A 17,254-nucleotide genomic window follows, 5' to 3' on the forward strand; every position below is an offset into this window, starting at 1 on the left:
CTGTGGCTGAACTGACAAGTTCCAGGCCCACTCTGGCGGCGAACACCTCGCCTAAGACATTGTGGGTGGCGCCAGAGTCTAACAGGAAGACACCTGAGATGGGGGTTGTGGCTCGGGGATTGTGTAGCGGGTAGAAGGTCAGGCTGACGAACAGCCTAGGGTCCATTGCATTCTTAATGATGAGATTACAAGATCCTACTCTAGCTAACACGTTATCCCTACTGCTTGGGTGCGGCACAACCGTCACTCCTGAGCGTCGCCATTTTTTGACTCATCGGCCCTTCCCGCGCCTCCGCTCGTCCCCTCGCCCACGGTCAAACGTCGGACTTGATCTTCTAACTCGGCGATCCGCGCGCCGTATCGGCCTTTCCCCTTCCCCTTCTTTGGACACGCCCTCGCTATGTGACCCTTCTCCCCGCAGTGGAAACATTGCCCCGCCTTCATCATGCTGACTTTATCCGAGTTCGAGAGCGTCCCTCGAAATGCTGAGACGTCCATGGCGTTGGGGTCAATCGAGGGGTTGGGATCCATCGCGCTCGTGTCCGCGCCGTTGATCTCATTGTCGATCTTCAGGGCCAGGTTGGAAAGGTCAGTGAGCGCCGTGAATTGAGCCCTCGCAAGGACTAGGGCTAGCCGAATATCCTTCTTGAGGCCCTGATGGTATTGGCTCATGAGGGTGGCCATCTCCCAACCGGTGTTGGACGCATGTTGGTTGAACTGAAAAGTATAGTGTGCCACGGACTTCGTTTGTCGGAGTTGTCGCAGCGCTTTCTCGGCTCTAGATCTCCGCTTGGTGTCGTAGTACATCATCTGAAAAGCGGTAGCGAACTCGAGATAGGAAACCGGCTGGCCAGCGAAGAGTTTAGTCGTGAAAGGCTGGGCCCATTCGCTAGCTTGGCCGGTAAGCTACGAGATCGAAAAGATAATCTTACTCCGGTCATCAGGGAACATTCGAGGGTTAGAGAGAACGTAGAGGCCGATCTGAGTCACGTAGACCTCGGCCTTTGGTCCTTGCGTGCCATCATATTTATCCGGTAGGCCAATCTTAGGCCCTTTCACGCTGGCGTCCTCTGGGGCCTGGGGCGCGTTCGGTGGCTGGCCTGGGACTAGGGGTATGACGGCGGGAGCAACCATGCCCGTTTGGGCCGCCGCTAGGTCGGCCTCGGCTCTTTGTTGCAGGGCTTGTTCTTCCTGGATGGTGGCTGCGAGCTCTTCCACTCGGGCTCGTAGCGTTGCTGGATCGTCGGCCATCTGGATTCGTGGTAGTCAGTCGGGGTTTCTGTGTGGTTTGGTTCTGGTTGGTGTTCTGGGGATGGGTTTCTGTGGGGTTCGGTTTGGTTTCTTCGGTTTTCTGTTTTGGATCCTCACTAGTGTCGGCCTCGGCTCCCGTGTAGAGATCTAGCAATATGTTAGGAACTGTCTGTCGGGATGTGGAGGCCTTCCGGTGAGTCTAGCTAAATGATAGATTGCTAGATGGGGAAAGCAGGATGATCTCTCCCCGGGTCCCTCTAATGCTAGGGACCTGTGACATGTACATACAACAGTGACATGCCCTCCCTGAGGTAGGCTACGGCGCGCTGGCGCGGCAGCTCATAAAAGTCTTGGTCTTTGTTCGGCTGCCGCATTTTCTTGGGTGGTGGACGTGTTTCTTCATCAGAATCGCTAGAATCAAGCTTGTCATCGAGGTCGCTATCTAGAATATGTTGGACCGTTCTCCGATTCTGCTGAGCAATCCTGCAAACGATTAACCTGCGGCGTCGAGATTCGGATTGATCGGGAAATGGAAGGAAGCTTGTCCGAAGCATCGTGCTTGGTTTCGAAGCCGATGTGGTTGTTTGGAGTAAGTTGAAGGGGCATCAGTTACTCCTCATTTTGCTCCGTACCGATGTGGTTGCCCCCCCGGGGTAGTGCTAATCCAGGAGTAAAGTTGAAATTTAATCCCGCACCGATGCGGTTGCTCTAATTACATATAGCATAATAGATGCATTGTTGCTTTCATTCAGATTTCATGTAAGTAACATGGGGCAAATATCAAATGCACAGTCCCTGTGCAGAGGGGTTCACAGGGCTGTCACTCTCATGACAGCTGCATGACAAAATTTCATATAAAGTTGACAGGCACACACATGTCTGTCATGAGTGGTGACAGGACTGTGAAACCTGTAGTGCAATCATGAAACATTTTTGCATGTGGTGATAGAGTCCAGAGAAGCTGTAGTCTTAGACCATCAAATCCTGATTGGACCCGTCTTTGACCCCACAGACAGGCTCATACAAAAGTTATTAAATGCTAGTGACAAGTGGATCAACACCGCAACTGTTCCAATAGCAGTATTTTATTGGTGATACTGTGGATCAGATTTATTTTTGATCCACAGCTTTCTCAGGGTTGTGTAAAGGACCGGCTTGCTGGTCCAATACCAGGGATTGGATTGGTCAGACAGATACATTCTGAACTTCAAATGTGTATTGGATTGAGGGACCAGTACAATCCAATCCATAGATGTGGGCCAAGTACTCAGGAGAAATTATTTTCTCCTTGGGTAAACCTAACCGTTGTTGAAATAGAAGTGTGACACCTGATGAGAAGTGGTGCTCCACCTCTTTTCTAGATAACTCCGGGTTTGTATGGTTACTTGTGGTGGATTCCGCAACGTACAAATCTCTTCAGCACTCCGCTCTGAGCCTGATATGATCTGCCTAGTCTACGCAAGTTTCAGCCGCTCCGCTCGCACACAGCAATGATGGGTCACTACGCAATGCTACGGGCCAATATCTGTTAGTGTATACGTGGTTATTTAGCAAGACAAATGGGGTATTGTTATTCCCAATTATAGCCCAATACACTAACAGTTAGTGTATCCAAAGTTTCTCATTGAAGATCTTGGGTATTGTTATCCAGGATACACTCAAAATACACTAACAGGTAGTGTATTTCTTTTGGATAACCAAAATTTCACTGAAAGTTAGTGTATCAGAGTTAGGATAACAATCTTCTGCACTACAGTATCTGTTATTTAATGGTTTTTAGCCTCTAAAAAATGAGTCTCAAAACATCATGTCCCAGATTTATTTTTTCCCAACTCAAAACCAACTTGACTACCAGAAATAGCAATACATTGAGGGTAATTTTATCATTAATTGCAGAGATAAACTAACAGTTATTGTATTTGTTATCAGGAATAACAACAGATAACAATCATAAAAATAGGATTTGGTTATTGTTAACCTGGCATACAGTTGCGCAAGGCATCCTACCGTACAGCCTTGCCTGCAACAAGACATTTCAAACGCGGGCCGGATCTACGACTCCCTATATGAGCATTATGTCATGTAAATGACATTTTTGAGCTCTTTGGAGGCTGTAGATTCCAGTTCTATGAAGGCTAAGGTTTCTGACCAGCCAATTCTTTTTGGGGGGGAGGGAGCCTCACATTACGGACACCGGCCCAAATACATACTGTAAAGACATATTTATGGGCTTACACAACGATGGGAGGTTACGCTACCCGTAACGGTAGCGTAACAAAAACGTAACAGAATCCTTGCCGTTATTGTTACCATGACAGCGGCAATGCTTCCGTTACGTTTTCTTTAATTTTTTTTTCTCTCTTCCTAGCCTCGTTACGTTATCCCTCGCAATTATAGGAGGATAACCTGCGCAAAAAAGGGGGGTTTTCCCCCTTTTATGGCATTTTTGCCTCTGGTAACGCGGTTAACACGTTATCTCCGTTATTTTTCTGGGTATTGAGGGTGAAAACACCCTCTGTTACGTTACCCACCGGCCCAAGGAGCCATGTTGCCAGATAACAGTAACGCGTTATCTGGTAACGGTGGGAAGTTACGTTACGAAAATCCCTCTGGATATCGTAATGCATGTAACTTCCCATCGTTGGCTTACATATGCTAAAGCCATATGTATGTATATGTTACACCTGTAATCCCATAGATTATACCATCGGAGGACCTCTGATCCCGGTCATCAAAGAGCCTACAACCTCTCAATCACCAGTCAGCTGTTCATTGCAGAGGCGAGGATACAACCTCTTGATGACCGGCTGACCAGTCATTGGGTTGTATCCTATTTGATGTCCGGCTGACTGGTCATCAAGAGGGTTTATCCTCTTCAATGGGCGGCTGACCGGTCATCAACAGGGATACAACCCCTCTCAATGGCCGGCTGACTGGTCATCAAGAGGGTTTATCCTCTTCAATGGCCGGCTGACCGGTCATCGAGAGGTTGTATCCCTGTTGATGACCGGTCAGCCGGCCATCAAAGAGGATAAACCCTCTTGATGACCAGTCAGCCAGCCATAAAAGAGGATACAACCTCTTGATGACCGGTCAGCCGGCCATCAAAGAGGATAAAACCTCTCAATGACCGGTCAGCTGGCCATCAAAGAGGATAAAATCTCTTGATGACCGGTCATTGCTGTGGCACCAGGGGGGAATGTGTTGCACTCTCTAGAGAGTGCCAAGCCGTAATTTTTTATGCAATGGGGTCTGATGTGAGTCAAATGTCAACTTCAACTTTTTTCAATTTCTTCTGAATACAAGGGTAACTGTAGGTCAAGTTGTTTAGGAGTGATCTGTAACTCAATTTCAACACATGAACATCTCTTGGCTGAATTTTTGTGTTAGTTTCATCATGATAACAACTGTGGAATTGAGCTTCAATGCACACAAGTGTTTACAAAAATTTACCTATCTGTATTCTAAAATACATCTTTATCCAAGTGAGGGGGAATAATTTTCACTGCAGATCTTTTCAGTCAAAAAACACATAACATCATACTATGCAACATAATTTTGAAATATTGCAACTTCGGAGGATCAGCCAACTGGCTGATGAATCCTTGCAGCACATTTCTTCCATGTGGATTCCCTATATTAAACTGGAAATAAAGTGGTTTGCCATCAACTTTCTATTCTTCAAGTATCAATCAGTGTCAGAGCAAGGAAAACCTGTGTAACATGCAATTTTCCTCCCATAAATATGAAATGTGAAAATGCTGGAGTCAATTTTCCCTACCATTTTTTCCAAGGGATGAACCAGAAAACAATGTTGAATTGTGAATTTTGAAGAGTTGTCAATTTGGCAATATACACCTTGCCTAGTACATGACTACACATGGTACAATCCAAGTTTATTAAAGACACAGTTTTTCCAGAATCCTAAAAAAAATATCAAGGGTTCCCCCTGTAAATACACCAAATGAGAAAATAAAATCAAGGGTTTCCCCATTGTACAGAAAATCAATCCAAAAATCACAACTATTCCTCAAACAATACATATAACAAAAGCAAAAATCTCAACCTAGCCCTCCAACATCAGCAGAAGTGCTGTGTCCACAGGCTCAACCCCCAGCCTGCGTCAAGCGCACAGGTCAAAAGGGATGGACGTGAAGGCCCCTGGCCCGCAGCAAAGGCTGCTGACCAGTGGGGGGGCCACTCTTTGCCCCTCAAACTGTGCAAGTGCAACAGCGGAGGGGGGTGAGGACAAACCACACGCTGGAATTACAGCGGCAGAGGATGCCTGCGGCAAACAATACTACATCAAAATAGCCATTTGGACCCGACATGCCTGCCCGACTGCTCCTCTCCAACTCGACGCCTCGACCCTGGTACCCCGTTTTAACACCAGGCTATCACCAAGCCTCCAAGTACAAACAACAATATCAAGTGCCACGCTGGCCATTGCAGGCAACAGCACCTGATACATAAGACATAAGTATTTAGGCGCGCGCACAAACCAACCGTTGCATAATCTGACCAGATCATGCACTCCTCTGACCGCCACTAAGCAGCACCCTTGCCATCAGATGGTCTTGCTGGGCGTGTTTGTTGCTCTTGTCGGGCTGGGATGGCCAATCAATAAGTACTATGCGCCAAGGCGCTGGGGAGGACATTGCAACTGCTCATTTGCCTCCCTGCCAAAGAGTGCTTCATCCATGCCGGCGTCAGCCAGCCGTTTTGTTTCTTTGACAAACGTAATTGGGTGCTTTTCAGTGGCCATGATGGAAAGTTCTCACCCTCACCTTCTCTTTCCTGCATCCAAGAGATATCACTCAGTGGCTCATGTGTTTCGCGTTTTTGGCACAGGTCTTTGCAACCAATCTGGGTCAGGTGTTGCGCCATACCCTGTGCCCCAGCGCCGCCTGCTGCTTAAGATGCCTCTCTAACCCATATCACCTCACTCCCTCCACCCAAGCAACAATGGCCAACCATCCCCAAAGCCTCTCAGCCAACCCTGCCATGCTTCTCCTCAGCCACTCTGCCGCTGCCGCCGATCCTGCCAACAAGGACAACAACGATACCCCCACACTCGCCCATATGCCCGCCCTGCCCAGCACCCTCAGCACCAACCATCAGCTCTTACCCTGGTTGACACCCCTGCCCACCAACTCATTCTCCGCCTCCTCCGACTCGCTCTTGTCGCCGTCCTCCTCTCCAACCCTCTGTCACCATCATACGCTTGACCCGCTAGAACCCAAAATCCTGGCCTGCTTCGCCTCATCCTCTCTCTGTCTATCCACCCCTGCCTCCAACCCGTCGTCTACTTGTGACCCTCTCAAAACTACCCGGCCCATCTTCCTCCTCCCCGGCCCGGCCCAGCTCTCAACCATCCCCATCTCAATCTTGACTCCCCACAAGCTCTCAACCCCTTGCCAAACTTCGCCATTGTTGCCCCAGAACTTGCCCTATGGAATCATCAGCCAGTTTTCAGACTTGCATAAATGTGAAATCAATGCTGCCCTTTTAAAATAAAAGCTACTAGGATTTAAGGCAAAAGAATCCTGCAAACTTCAACACAGGCTTTTATCAGTACACTTTTGTATATCCCATGTTTAGTGTTTCTCCTCTAACGTGAGTGTTGGCTTGCAAGCCAGCCTTGCTACTGGGGTTCAGAGCATGGACAAAAATTTTCTCACTCTCAAAAACAAATACATTGAACTTTTTATCCGTGTGAATTGTATGGGGAACTGAGCCCTTATTGTTCCTGTAAAGATTTACTTGATTTCTATTTGAATTCTTGAGAAGCAACTCCACATTTCATGCATCCTTCCACTTGAATGGTCATTTTTCAATTCAATTGAGTCATGATACTGGAGAAACAGCATATGACTAAAATTGTGTGAGTATATCAAATAGCACAGTGTGTAGACCTATTTTCCACCATCATATTTTTTGAGGAATAACTTGAAGTCTGGTGAGAGCTCCTTACCTCTCAAAAAAGGTAGCAAAAACCCACTGCACATGCTGTAGATTACCAGATTTTCAAAGATCATCATTTGAATTTTTGTTGTAAATTTTTGAAATTCTCAACTGTGATGCAGATACTACTTGGTGGATAATTGTAGACTCTGATTTTTTTTTTTTTTCTTTTCAAAGGGAGGTTGGGGTTCTAGATTTTAAATTGTAACAATTACAGCGGCATAGCCGCCTTGGCCTCTAGTTTTTTTAAATTGAAACACAATTGACTGAAAAACTGACAGTCTAGAGGCCTAAACAAAGCTTCTCAAGGGAAACATGGTAGATTGTTGGATATTCACAAGAGCATCAATATTCCCTTGCTCCTGGAGCCAGCTGGAGATATAATTCAAAATCTGGTCTGAGAACTCCAAGGTGAGTAGTGGTGAATTATTGAATGCCCACACAAGTCCCAATGTTGGTAACACATTTTTTCTTGTAAATTTATCATCTTTAGATGTTATACCCAGCCATTTTACGTGAATCTTGTTTTAATTTGCATGGTTCAAAAAAATGTCTCTGATTGCTCTCATAACATGCACTACAAACATTTATTATTTTGCCCAAAAAAAAAAAAAAGTCAACATGAAAAAAATAAAACCAAAATTTCACTCAGGGGAACAAACTGAGCATGCTGAGCCAAAAAAATAAAATGTCCCAAACTGAGCAAAAATCATTGGACAATGTTTTGGGATGGGTTTTTTTCACGGGCCTGGCGGGCCTGGAGCGGGCTTGAGCGGGCCTGAGACGGGCCTGCCCCAAAAGCACATTGGGTCAGTATTAAAGGAGTTCTGCCTTGCCCTGGGAGCTTCTGGGGCTTTTGATGGGCCCAAAATCTCAACATGGGATTTTGGTGGTCTAGAAGTATCAACCCGGGCCACTGAATAGCCCATGGGCCTTTGAATTCCCAGAAAGGCCGCCATGAGCCCCCACATAGCTAATGGGCTCTTGGTGGCCCATGAAGATCCCTATGGGTCAACAGATACCTAATAGGGGGATGGAGTGGAAACAATGAGAACCTCATCAAGATGGTATTCTCTGGACTTAAGCAATGCCAAATTGATTATACGGTATTTGTTAGGATTTCAAGATAAGGGAAACAGAACAAGGAAAGAACAAGATGTAAGGATGATAAAAAACAAATAAAATCCAAGGAGAAAGACAATGGATAACAAATTTTTATATATAATATACACCATTTAACTAAATCCTAACCAACACCTTTCTCTATCCGTACGATACCTTTTGATTCCGGTCACTAACTTAACTAATTACAAGCCAACAAAGAGATAAAAAATAACAGTAGTTCTTTTTTGGGGGCTAAAGCACAAACGAAATGAAAACAAACAGCACAATACAAGCAAAAGACAAGCCGTCAACTGACAAGATTAAATAATGATAAAAAGAAGTAGGGATTACTAAGAATTAAGTGAGACATATATCAAGTATTATCTGATGGCAGATATCACTCGACGTAGGTATTTATTAGGAATGATTATGTGGTAGTCGAGATGTTCTACTTTTTTGATGTTTCCGTTTAATAATAATTCCAAGAATCCATAAAGATGTGAATAACGACGACAGTCCAAGAACAAAAGAGAATTGAGATAACTGAATCCGTCAAGACCCGCCAAATCTGTTGATGTCAAGTTCAGCCCACCCACCAAGAGCCGTAACACTTTTTTCCCAGTGACAAGGTGATAAGCAGTGACAGTAATGACTAATTCAATCCACAGATGATGTCGGATTGATTAAACACAAGAGCGAGTTTGGATCACAGACACGATAATTGAGGGGCTTAATTAGTAAGCCATTGATGTGACCGTGTTATGACCAGAAGAGTGTTGATGGTGGTGATGACTGGTGCCTGGAGCAGGTGGGGGTGGGGGTGGGGCGGGATGATGAAGCGTGACAAAATCATTCTTTGAGACTTGCGAAGCGGCTTGGTTACTTGACGGATTGATGTTTGGCGATTGGTGCTGCTCAAAGCATGGTTGGGAATCACCGTTGTCTTGTGGGGCAAGGTTGGTTCGGAGCGAATTTGATCGGAAGGTGCTGGAGACTGGTGAAACGCTGTACCCTGTTCGCTGGTTGTTACCCATCATGTCCGAGGACGAGTAGGATCCGTAGCCGTGGTTACCAGGGTTGTGTAGATTCGAGTTCGATTGATGCTCTTCATGAGGGCGATGTTGGTATGGCGAACCTGCGTCGGGTCCATTTTGGGAAGGTTCAGCAGCGGATGCAGATAGCGCATGTGAAGGCAAAGATAGCTGGCGGCCTCGGTCGACCGGAGAAGGAGGCCTGTAGATAGGTGGCCCGGCTGAGTATGACGCGGCACGACTGTGGTTTATGGCCTGAGCAGAATCGCAGGCGTCTGAGTTATTAATTCCAGATGCAGACATGCTCGAATCTGTAGCGACGGAGGATGGCCAAGATGAATAGCTGAATGACGAGCGATTTGCTGATAGCGGAGCTTGGGTTTGACACGCGTTTTGATTCGAAGGGTAGGTAGCTTCATTGGTGAACCAAGGATATTGGTTGGAGGGGGGCTGGGCCGAATAAGTGATCGCATGAGGGTTTGAGACACGCATGTATGTCATTCCATTGGCGGCAGGAGAGCCTTGATGATTTGGTGAACCGGGTCTTGGTGAATGAATCGCAGAAGGGGCAACTGTAGTCGTCGAACTGAGGGACGGCGCACGGGAGGAGTAAGGCCCGGGATGTCTGCTCATGAGAGGCCCGCAGTTGTTGGAACCTGGGCCAGGTTGCCCGAGGTGATGGTACCTAGGAGAGGTAGGGTTGTTTGGAGAAGGATAGAAGGAGGAGTTGGGTGGTTTCGGAGAATGCTGCGCAATAGAGGACAAGGGGCGAGAAGGTGGCTGGACGTGATGGTGATGCGCAAGATGTGGATGACCCTGGTTGTAAAGATCGCCTTGGGACGGATGAAGATGATGATGGTAGTGGTGAACATCAGCTGGGTGAGGCATTCCGCTGTGAAGTGAGCCCGGAGGAAGGTTCAAGGATTGAGGCGCGCCGGTGCCGCAGGCAAACTTGGCATGTATCTGCTGTTGTGAGGTGCTAGAACGACGTTTACCGGTGTTGTTAGGACGGCGTTTGTAAACGTACTCCGGGAACCTAAGGCAGGGGATCAAAGGATGAGCAAGCTGTGACACGCAGTGAGTTTGATTGAACCAGTCTGCCCACCGAGAATGAAACGCATCCTTGAGTAACTTGGCTTGCTCGAGGTAATGTGATTTGTCTTCCTCGGGGAGGTTCTTCCAATCATGACTCAGTCTTTTGGAAATTTCGCCAGTCTTGAGCCCAGGCTCCTTGGCTTGGATGGCCGGTCGACGATGACGGGCAAATATCCTGATGAGATTCAAGTTAGCGTGTTAATACGGCCAGGTAGGTCAGTGGGGCAGCGGGGAGTATGAGAGATCATGCAAGGACTCACATGAAGGCGTTCATGGGCCGTCGGGGTTGGCCGTCTGGGTGGAGTTCCTGGTCAAGGATTCCAGGGACAGCGCCCACTTGGGAGGAGACAACCCCATCGGTCTCTAGGACGGGTTTGGATGTGGCATATCCTCCCGATTGGTCATGCTCAGGCGCGTTGGCGGCCGAGGGATGGGCCGCTGCCGAGAGCGAGTTCAACGCAAAATCAGAGGGCTGATTCGGATTGTCATCCGGATCGGCTTTGACGGCCGTCGAATAGTAGGCTTGTCGAGCTTCTTGGCCAGGGGGGGTGTTTGAGCTAGCGGGCACATTGACCGAGTCGGGGGATGAGATAAAAGGAACTGTAGCGCGCAATGGCAATCAGGATCAGCCAAATGCAAACGCGGGCCACATCGGATGGGAGCGTAGTCAGCTATCCGATGTGGGCGCACCGGGGGCGCTGCGGATACATGCTGATGGTCTTACGGGCAGGGGGCAGGGCGGGAGATGGTTGCGAAACCATTGAGTATGTCTGAGATGACATTGGAGGGATGAACGGTACAGCGGTTGGGCTGAATGAACTGTGCGCAGGGTGCTTGGAGAGCTGTTGAATGCCAAGACAATTGACCTAAGCAGAATATGTGAACGAGATGGTTTGTCAGGGGAAGTAAATTAAACATAACAAGGAGAGTGGATGTATAGGATAGAAGGTTGGACTGGAAACTGTACTGACGCAATGTGTCTCGTGACCACTGGGGTTAAACGGAAGTTTGATAAATATTCAATACTCGATTGAAATTACTATCAATGAACGGAGAATGTGAAAAAACCTGTCCGAAAGAGATGATTAAGCGGCTGGGTTGAACGATCGTCAGCCACGCAGATTAAGGTGTAGAGACTGACCGGAATCCACCGAGCAAATAGTGTTCGACTGGTTGCGATGGTGACAGTGATGAGTCAATCTGCCGACGACGAGCGAATGAATTGAATTGGTGTCGGGAGCGAGCTTGGAGAGTCGGTGAACAAGGCGGCCGAGAGCAAAGGTTGAATGGGGGTAGTTGAGTTCTTGTTACTCAATCAACGAGAGGAATGGGGGTACATATGTTGTCGCAAGAGTCAATGGAGCATGTATGATGATACTAGAAGCCAACCAACATTCAACTGGGCTGCGAGCGGGGGGTGAGGCACAGTGCAGTTACAGTGCCCAAGGGGTTTCTTGAATGTACTTGGAGGGGATTGAATTGGAACGGGGAGAATAAAAAACTTTAGAACGGCACCACAGGAATGGGAGAAGAGCTCGGAGCTGTGATTGAACACGTTATGAATTGGAGCGGGTACATAAGACGGCAGGAGGCAGCGGGGAGACTGGCTATAAAACTATGCGTGGCCACTCGAGCGGTGGTTGGGTTCCGAAGTGAACTTGGTCAGTGAGCTCACGAGAGGAGCGACGCCTGGGTTCGGGGCAGGCAGGCCGTCAATTGTCAAGTGGGTGAGACCTGGACAGACAGATAGGAACAACGAGCGAAAAAAAAACACACACACACACAAAACCACAAAAAAAAGGCAAGCAAGCGAACAGCAGGTGATGGCTCGCTGACAGGCCGAGGAAAGCTGCAGCCGCCCGCGATTCTCTGGGGTTTTGTGTGATTTTGTCGGTGTTTTCTTCTTTTTGTTTTGGCTATCTGACAGTGACAGCCGAAAGAAAGGAGGACAAGAGGGGAAGACCAAGGAAAAAACGAGCCAGGCCCGGCGGCGATAGAGGGGCGACGAGCGCTCAATACAAGATTGTATGTTGTATGTATGGACAATGTATGTACTACATGCGCAGAATTCAGTATTGAGGGGAACGTTTCTACTAAATAGCGAAGTCGCACCCAAGTGGGAGCCATCTGGTGGTGGGAGAACTATTAGATTTAGCTTTTCCAGATTGCAATCCCATACCACATACCCTCCGGGGATGCGCCAGCCGGAGCGAGGACGACAATGTTGATGTGAGTGGCCTCCCAGCTGCAGCGAGATGAGACTTGAGAATAGGCCGGATGAACTCGCAGGCTGAGCCGCCCCCGATGACAGTCAGATCGTCGAAGCATCCCAGATAGCCAGAGGAGTCGGATGAGAAATCACCCAAGACGGTGTGGGCGAGCTCGACAGATGTTAAGGTAAATATGTAATACTAATTTATGTTTGTTTTTTCATCTTTATAAACCTATTTTCATACAACACCGTATCCATCTCCCAGTCCTGGTTGCCGGACCGGATGCAAGCCCTTCTGCTTCTTACATATGTAGGAGGGTGTACGAATGGCCACACTTGCATCACTTTCCAGGGCTGAATTGAATACATAGGACCAACAGTGGTGTACAGCGACTGCTGCAATTGATTTTAGAGAAGGAAAAAGCGCTCCCGAAGCTGTACAACAGCAAATTGCGAGGCCACATGTAAGCTATGCAACACGTTCAGGGGACGCGGGTGGCAAGCCTCCCGCCCCTACGGGTCTGGCGCCCCCACACTCTCTTTCGTACACTGTACAGCCAGTAGGCTGTATGGGTAATAATTATAGGGTATCCATCTCCTATCTAGAGTGTATGCATCCCCTCGTCCACGCCAGTCGCACCCAACCATTTTCAAGGCCAACATCGCGCTCAACACCACAAGTAAGAAAGAGGCATGGACAAGTCTGAAGTTGTGCCAGAAACCACTTCATTCCTTCACTCACACTTGAATTGTCAGACAAGAAGACTATCAACATGGGATTCAGTAATGAGACAAAATCTGAGAGGAAAAAATAAGGAAAAACGGACTCAGCAGTTTCTGTCACTCAGAGGGTATCTTGATCTTGGTTTTAACATTGCGCAATAAGATAAACACCGAGTGCAAGATCATCTTCGATTCTTTTATGATTTCAATACTTATTTTTCCCACAAGAAAGGGGCCGCTGGAAACGATAGCCAAACGGTAGATCGCGTCAAACCGTGAGCTGGCCGGAAGTGTTCCAACATTTATGAATATGTAAATAAATATGTATTTATGACTGGGTGGCCCAGTACCGGTGGCAAGTTTCCTTGTGTCCAGTCAGGTCCAGTCTCAAACTAAAAAAAAAAAAACATCTGTGTGAATTCGTGATGTGCACGACGTGGGAAAACATGACGGTAGCGCTCCGAGCTGCTCCGAGGGACACAACGTGATGCCGGCCGGATGGCACTGACAGGGACCCAGGGTCACGGTGTGAGGCTGTGAGGCCTCATCACGACCCGACCTACCAGCCATACATGTGGAAACAATGCGTCTGCAGCTGCCTTGTTAGCAAACAACCTGACATCAATTTCTGGAGAGAAATATTACAACCCCATGGGTCTGACTGAAAACCCAGAGTGTCTGCTCCCCGGCCACTGGCCGAACTTAACACAAGCGTACCCTCCTCGGGGGAGCGTAGCGACCTCCGAAGGAGGGACTTGCCTCTAAAGTCGCATGTCTCACCCTACAGGATCGAGACAAATGGCAGGGAGGACCCTACGCTCCCCCATTTTCCCCAACATCTCCCTGTTTCCTCTTGATTCATCCCGCGCCCTTTGCACCATTGGAATGGCAAGCTTCTTAGGTTATTTTCACCCACTTCAAACTCCCCCGTATCCATCCCCCCTTGAAAGAAACGTCCTGTAAATGTTGTTATGTACATGGTGGATTTCTGTACCCAATCCCCCCCTTCGAGCCCGCGCGGGCTCAGGGAATTTCAAATTTTGAGCTCAAAAACCGCTGGATCCCCGCCACCTACTAGACAACATTCACATTGATCTTAGCGGCATAATCCGGATTCCTTGTATCTTCGACTACTCGTATTTCATGTTAATAGTTGATGAATATAGTAGAATGACTTTCATTATTTTCTTGAAAACTAAAACCAAGGAGGAGGTTTTTGAAGCAATTCAATCTTTTATTACTCGTGCCAAAAGACACTGCGACCAAAAGGTAAAAATGATCACAACGGATGGAGGAGGCGAGTTTCTCAATTCCTTGATGGTCCCGTTCTGTCAAACGCTCGGCATTGTGAAGAATACCACCGCGCCCTATACACCACAGCAAAACGGACTCGTTGAACGATTCATGAGAACCATCTCTACTAAGGCTAGATCCATCTCAATTCATAGCGGCATATCGAGTCAATTCTGGAGCCTGGCATGTGAAGCGGCTGTTTTCATTCAAAATCAAATATTCAACAAGTCCCGGAACGGTCTTCCCGAGTCTGCCTATGAGCTATGGTACGGGCATAAACCCAATCTCACGTACATTAAGACCTTTGGGTGCCTGGTATACATTCACAATCGAAAGTCACAAATGGAGCACAAGTTCAGCCCGACATCAAGAAAGGGCTTCCTTGTTGGTTTCGATGAGTTCAATAGGAACTACTTAGCCTTTGATTACGAGTCTCACCGAATAATCAACACTCACGATGTCACTTTTGATGAAGACAAATTCCCTGAAAAAGGAGATAATGACCCAGAAGACTTCATAATCAAGGATGAAGAAGATTCAATACCAGAAGAAACGAAGGAGACCCCTATTAAGTCAATTTCGACTGAAGAAGAGAATGAATCATGCTTGGATACTGAACCGGCGAATGCCCCTCAAATAATGCCAACTAGCATCAAGGTTATCCCGCCGAAGCCTCCAATTAATCACCCCGACAACCCAAATTATGTCTGACGATATTCAAGAATCAGTCAACTACCAAGAAGGTTGTATCTGATGTCCAACCCAAATCAATGCAATCACACAGAAATCACGGATCCAAAGTTCGAACCGAAAAGGTTCAAAGACATATTTAAATCTGAATTCAAGAAGCGGTGGTTGGATGCATGCAACAAGGAACTAAAGGGAATGCGCAATAAGAAGGTCTACAGTCTCACAACACGCCCCAAGAATCGAAAAGTCATCAAGGGGTGATGGGTTTTCAAAGTCAAAATGCTTCCCGATGGAAGTATCGCCAAATACAAAGCAAGGTTCATCGCAAAAGGATATACTCAAGAAGAAGGGGTCAATTACGATCAGACCTTTTCTCCCACGGGAAAACCATCTTTGCTTTGTCTAGTTGTCGCGTTGGCAACCAAAAATAACTGGGTAATCGAGCAAATGGACACAGTGGCCGTGTTCCTAAATAGCGATCTCGATGAAGAAATCTACATGGAACAACCTGAGGGCTTCAAAGAAGGCGGTAAAGACAAAGTATGGCGTCTTCACAAATCAATTTACGGGCTAAAGCAGTCCGCAAGACTTTGGCATATCGAGGTTGAAAAACATTTAAAAACTATCGGATTCATCAAGACTGAAGCGGACTCGTGTGTATTTTATTGGTTCAGAAATGGCAAACACAGTATCCTATACTTGCATGTAGACGACATGATCATTACCGGCGATGAAATAGCCATGGTGAAAGAAGAAATCAAGAGAAAATGGGCCATGGAGGACCTAGGCATAGCAAAATTTGCCGTAGGTATTGAGATTGACCGCGATGAAAGAGGAAATTACTCACTCCATCAGAGAAGCATGATACTGAACGTGTTGGAGAGATTTGACATGTCAAACTGTCAACCTGCAAGCACTCCTTTCGGTTACAACATCAAGCTTGTGAAATCATCCAATGAAGAATCAAGATCATTCACGGAGAAGAATCAAAGATACAGAAAGGCCGTTGGCTCTCTCATGTACATCGCCATATGCACTTGTCCCGACATAAGTTTTGCTGTTGGTGTATTATCAAGATTTCTCGACAAACCAAATCAAAAACATTGGGACGCGTTTATTCACGTCCTAAGATACCTCAAGGCGACCATTGATCTCAGAATTACCTATCAAGCTCAAAATGACAAGGAATTATCCGCAAACCCGGGATGGAACTTTCCGGAAATTGCTAGTGATGCCGATTGGGCTGGCAACAAATCAACTCTCCAATCAACCACCGGATATGTATTCAAATTCATGAACGGCGCCATTAGCTGGCGCAGTAGACTTCAACCCACCGTAGCCCTCTCATCCACTGAAGCCAAATACAGAGCAATTACTGAAGCTGGGCAAGAGGCGCTGTGGATAATGAAGCTGATGAAAGAATTGAAAATACCAGTTCAGACCGAAGCTGATGAAAGAATTGAAAATACCGGTTCAGACCAAATCTGATGAAAGAATTGAAAATACCGGTTCAGACCAAAGCTGATGAAAGAATTGAAAATACCGGACTCATCTGCGACAATCTCAGTGCTATTCATCTAGCTCAGAACCCGGTACACCACGGTCGAGTCAAACATGTCAAAATTGAACACCACTGGATCCGCAAGCACGTTCAAGAAGGCACTTTCAAGATGAAACATGTATGCACTTCAAATATGATTGCCGACATCCTAACAAAGAAATTAGGAAAGGTCCCATTTGCAAAATTCCAACACATGATTGGATTGAAGGATGGCGTTCGAATTGAGGGGGACTGTTAAAATACTGCGTATTCCAATTATGAATACACAGCAAATATTTTCCAATACTCACGCTCATCATGAATATCACAAACGTTAACCTAACCCAATCT

The 17,254-nt window shown here is 47.0% G+C and overlaps 2 protein-coding genes across 2 annotated transcripts; one reads left to right on the forward strand and one right to left on the reverse strand.

The window, feature by feature from the left end:
* Positions 1-6,216: 6,216 nt before the first annotated feature.
* PtA15_7A817 (uncharacterized protein) lies at positions 6,217-6,768 on the forward strand (the record flags this gene model as incomplete). Its single annotated transcript, XM_053171463.1, has 1 exon — positions 6,217-6,768. The coding sequence occupies one exon, from the start codon at positions 6,217-6,219 to the stop codon at positions 6,766-6,768; it is 552 nt and encodes a 183-aa protein (XP_053022642.1).
* Positions 6,769-9,053: 2,285 nt separating this feature from the next.
* PtA15_7A818 (uncharacterized protein) lies at positions 9,054-11,227 on the reverse strand (the record flags this gene model as incomplete). The annotated part of the gene is made up of 4 exons (XM_053171464.1): positions 9,054-10,386; positions 10,456-10,620; positions 10,706-11,045; positions 11,170-11,227. The coding sequence occupies 4 exons, from the start codon at positions 11,225-11,227 to the stop codon at positions 9,054-9,056; spliced, it is 1,896 nt and encodes a 631-aa protein (XP_053022643.1).
* Positions 11,228-17,254: the final 6,027 nt, after the last annotated feature.

This window comes from Puccinia triticina, chromosome 7A, assembly GCF_026914185.1.
Source record: "Puccinia triticina chromosome 7A, complete sequence".
Lineage (NCBI taxonomy): Eukaryota > Fungi > Basidiomycota > Pucciniomycetes > Pucciniales > Pucciniaceae > Puccinia > Puccinia triticina.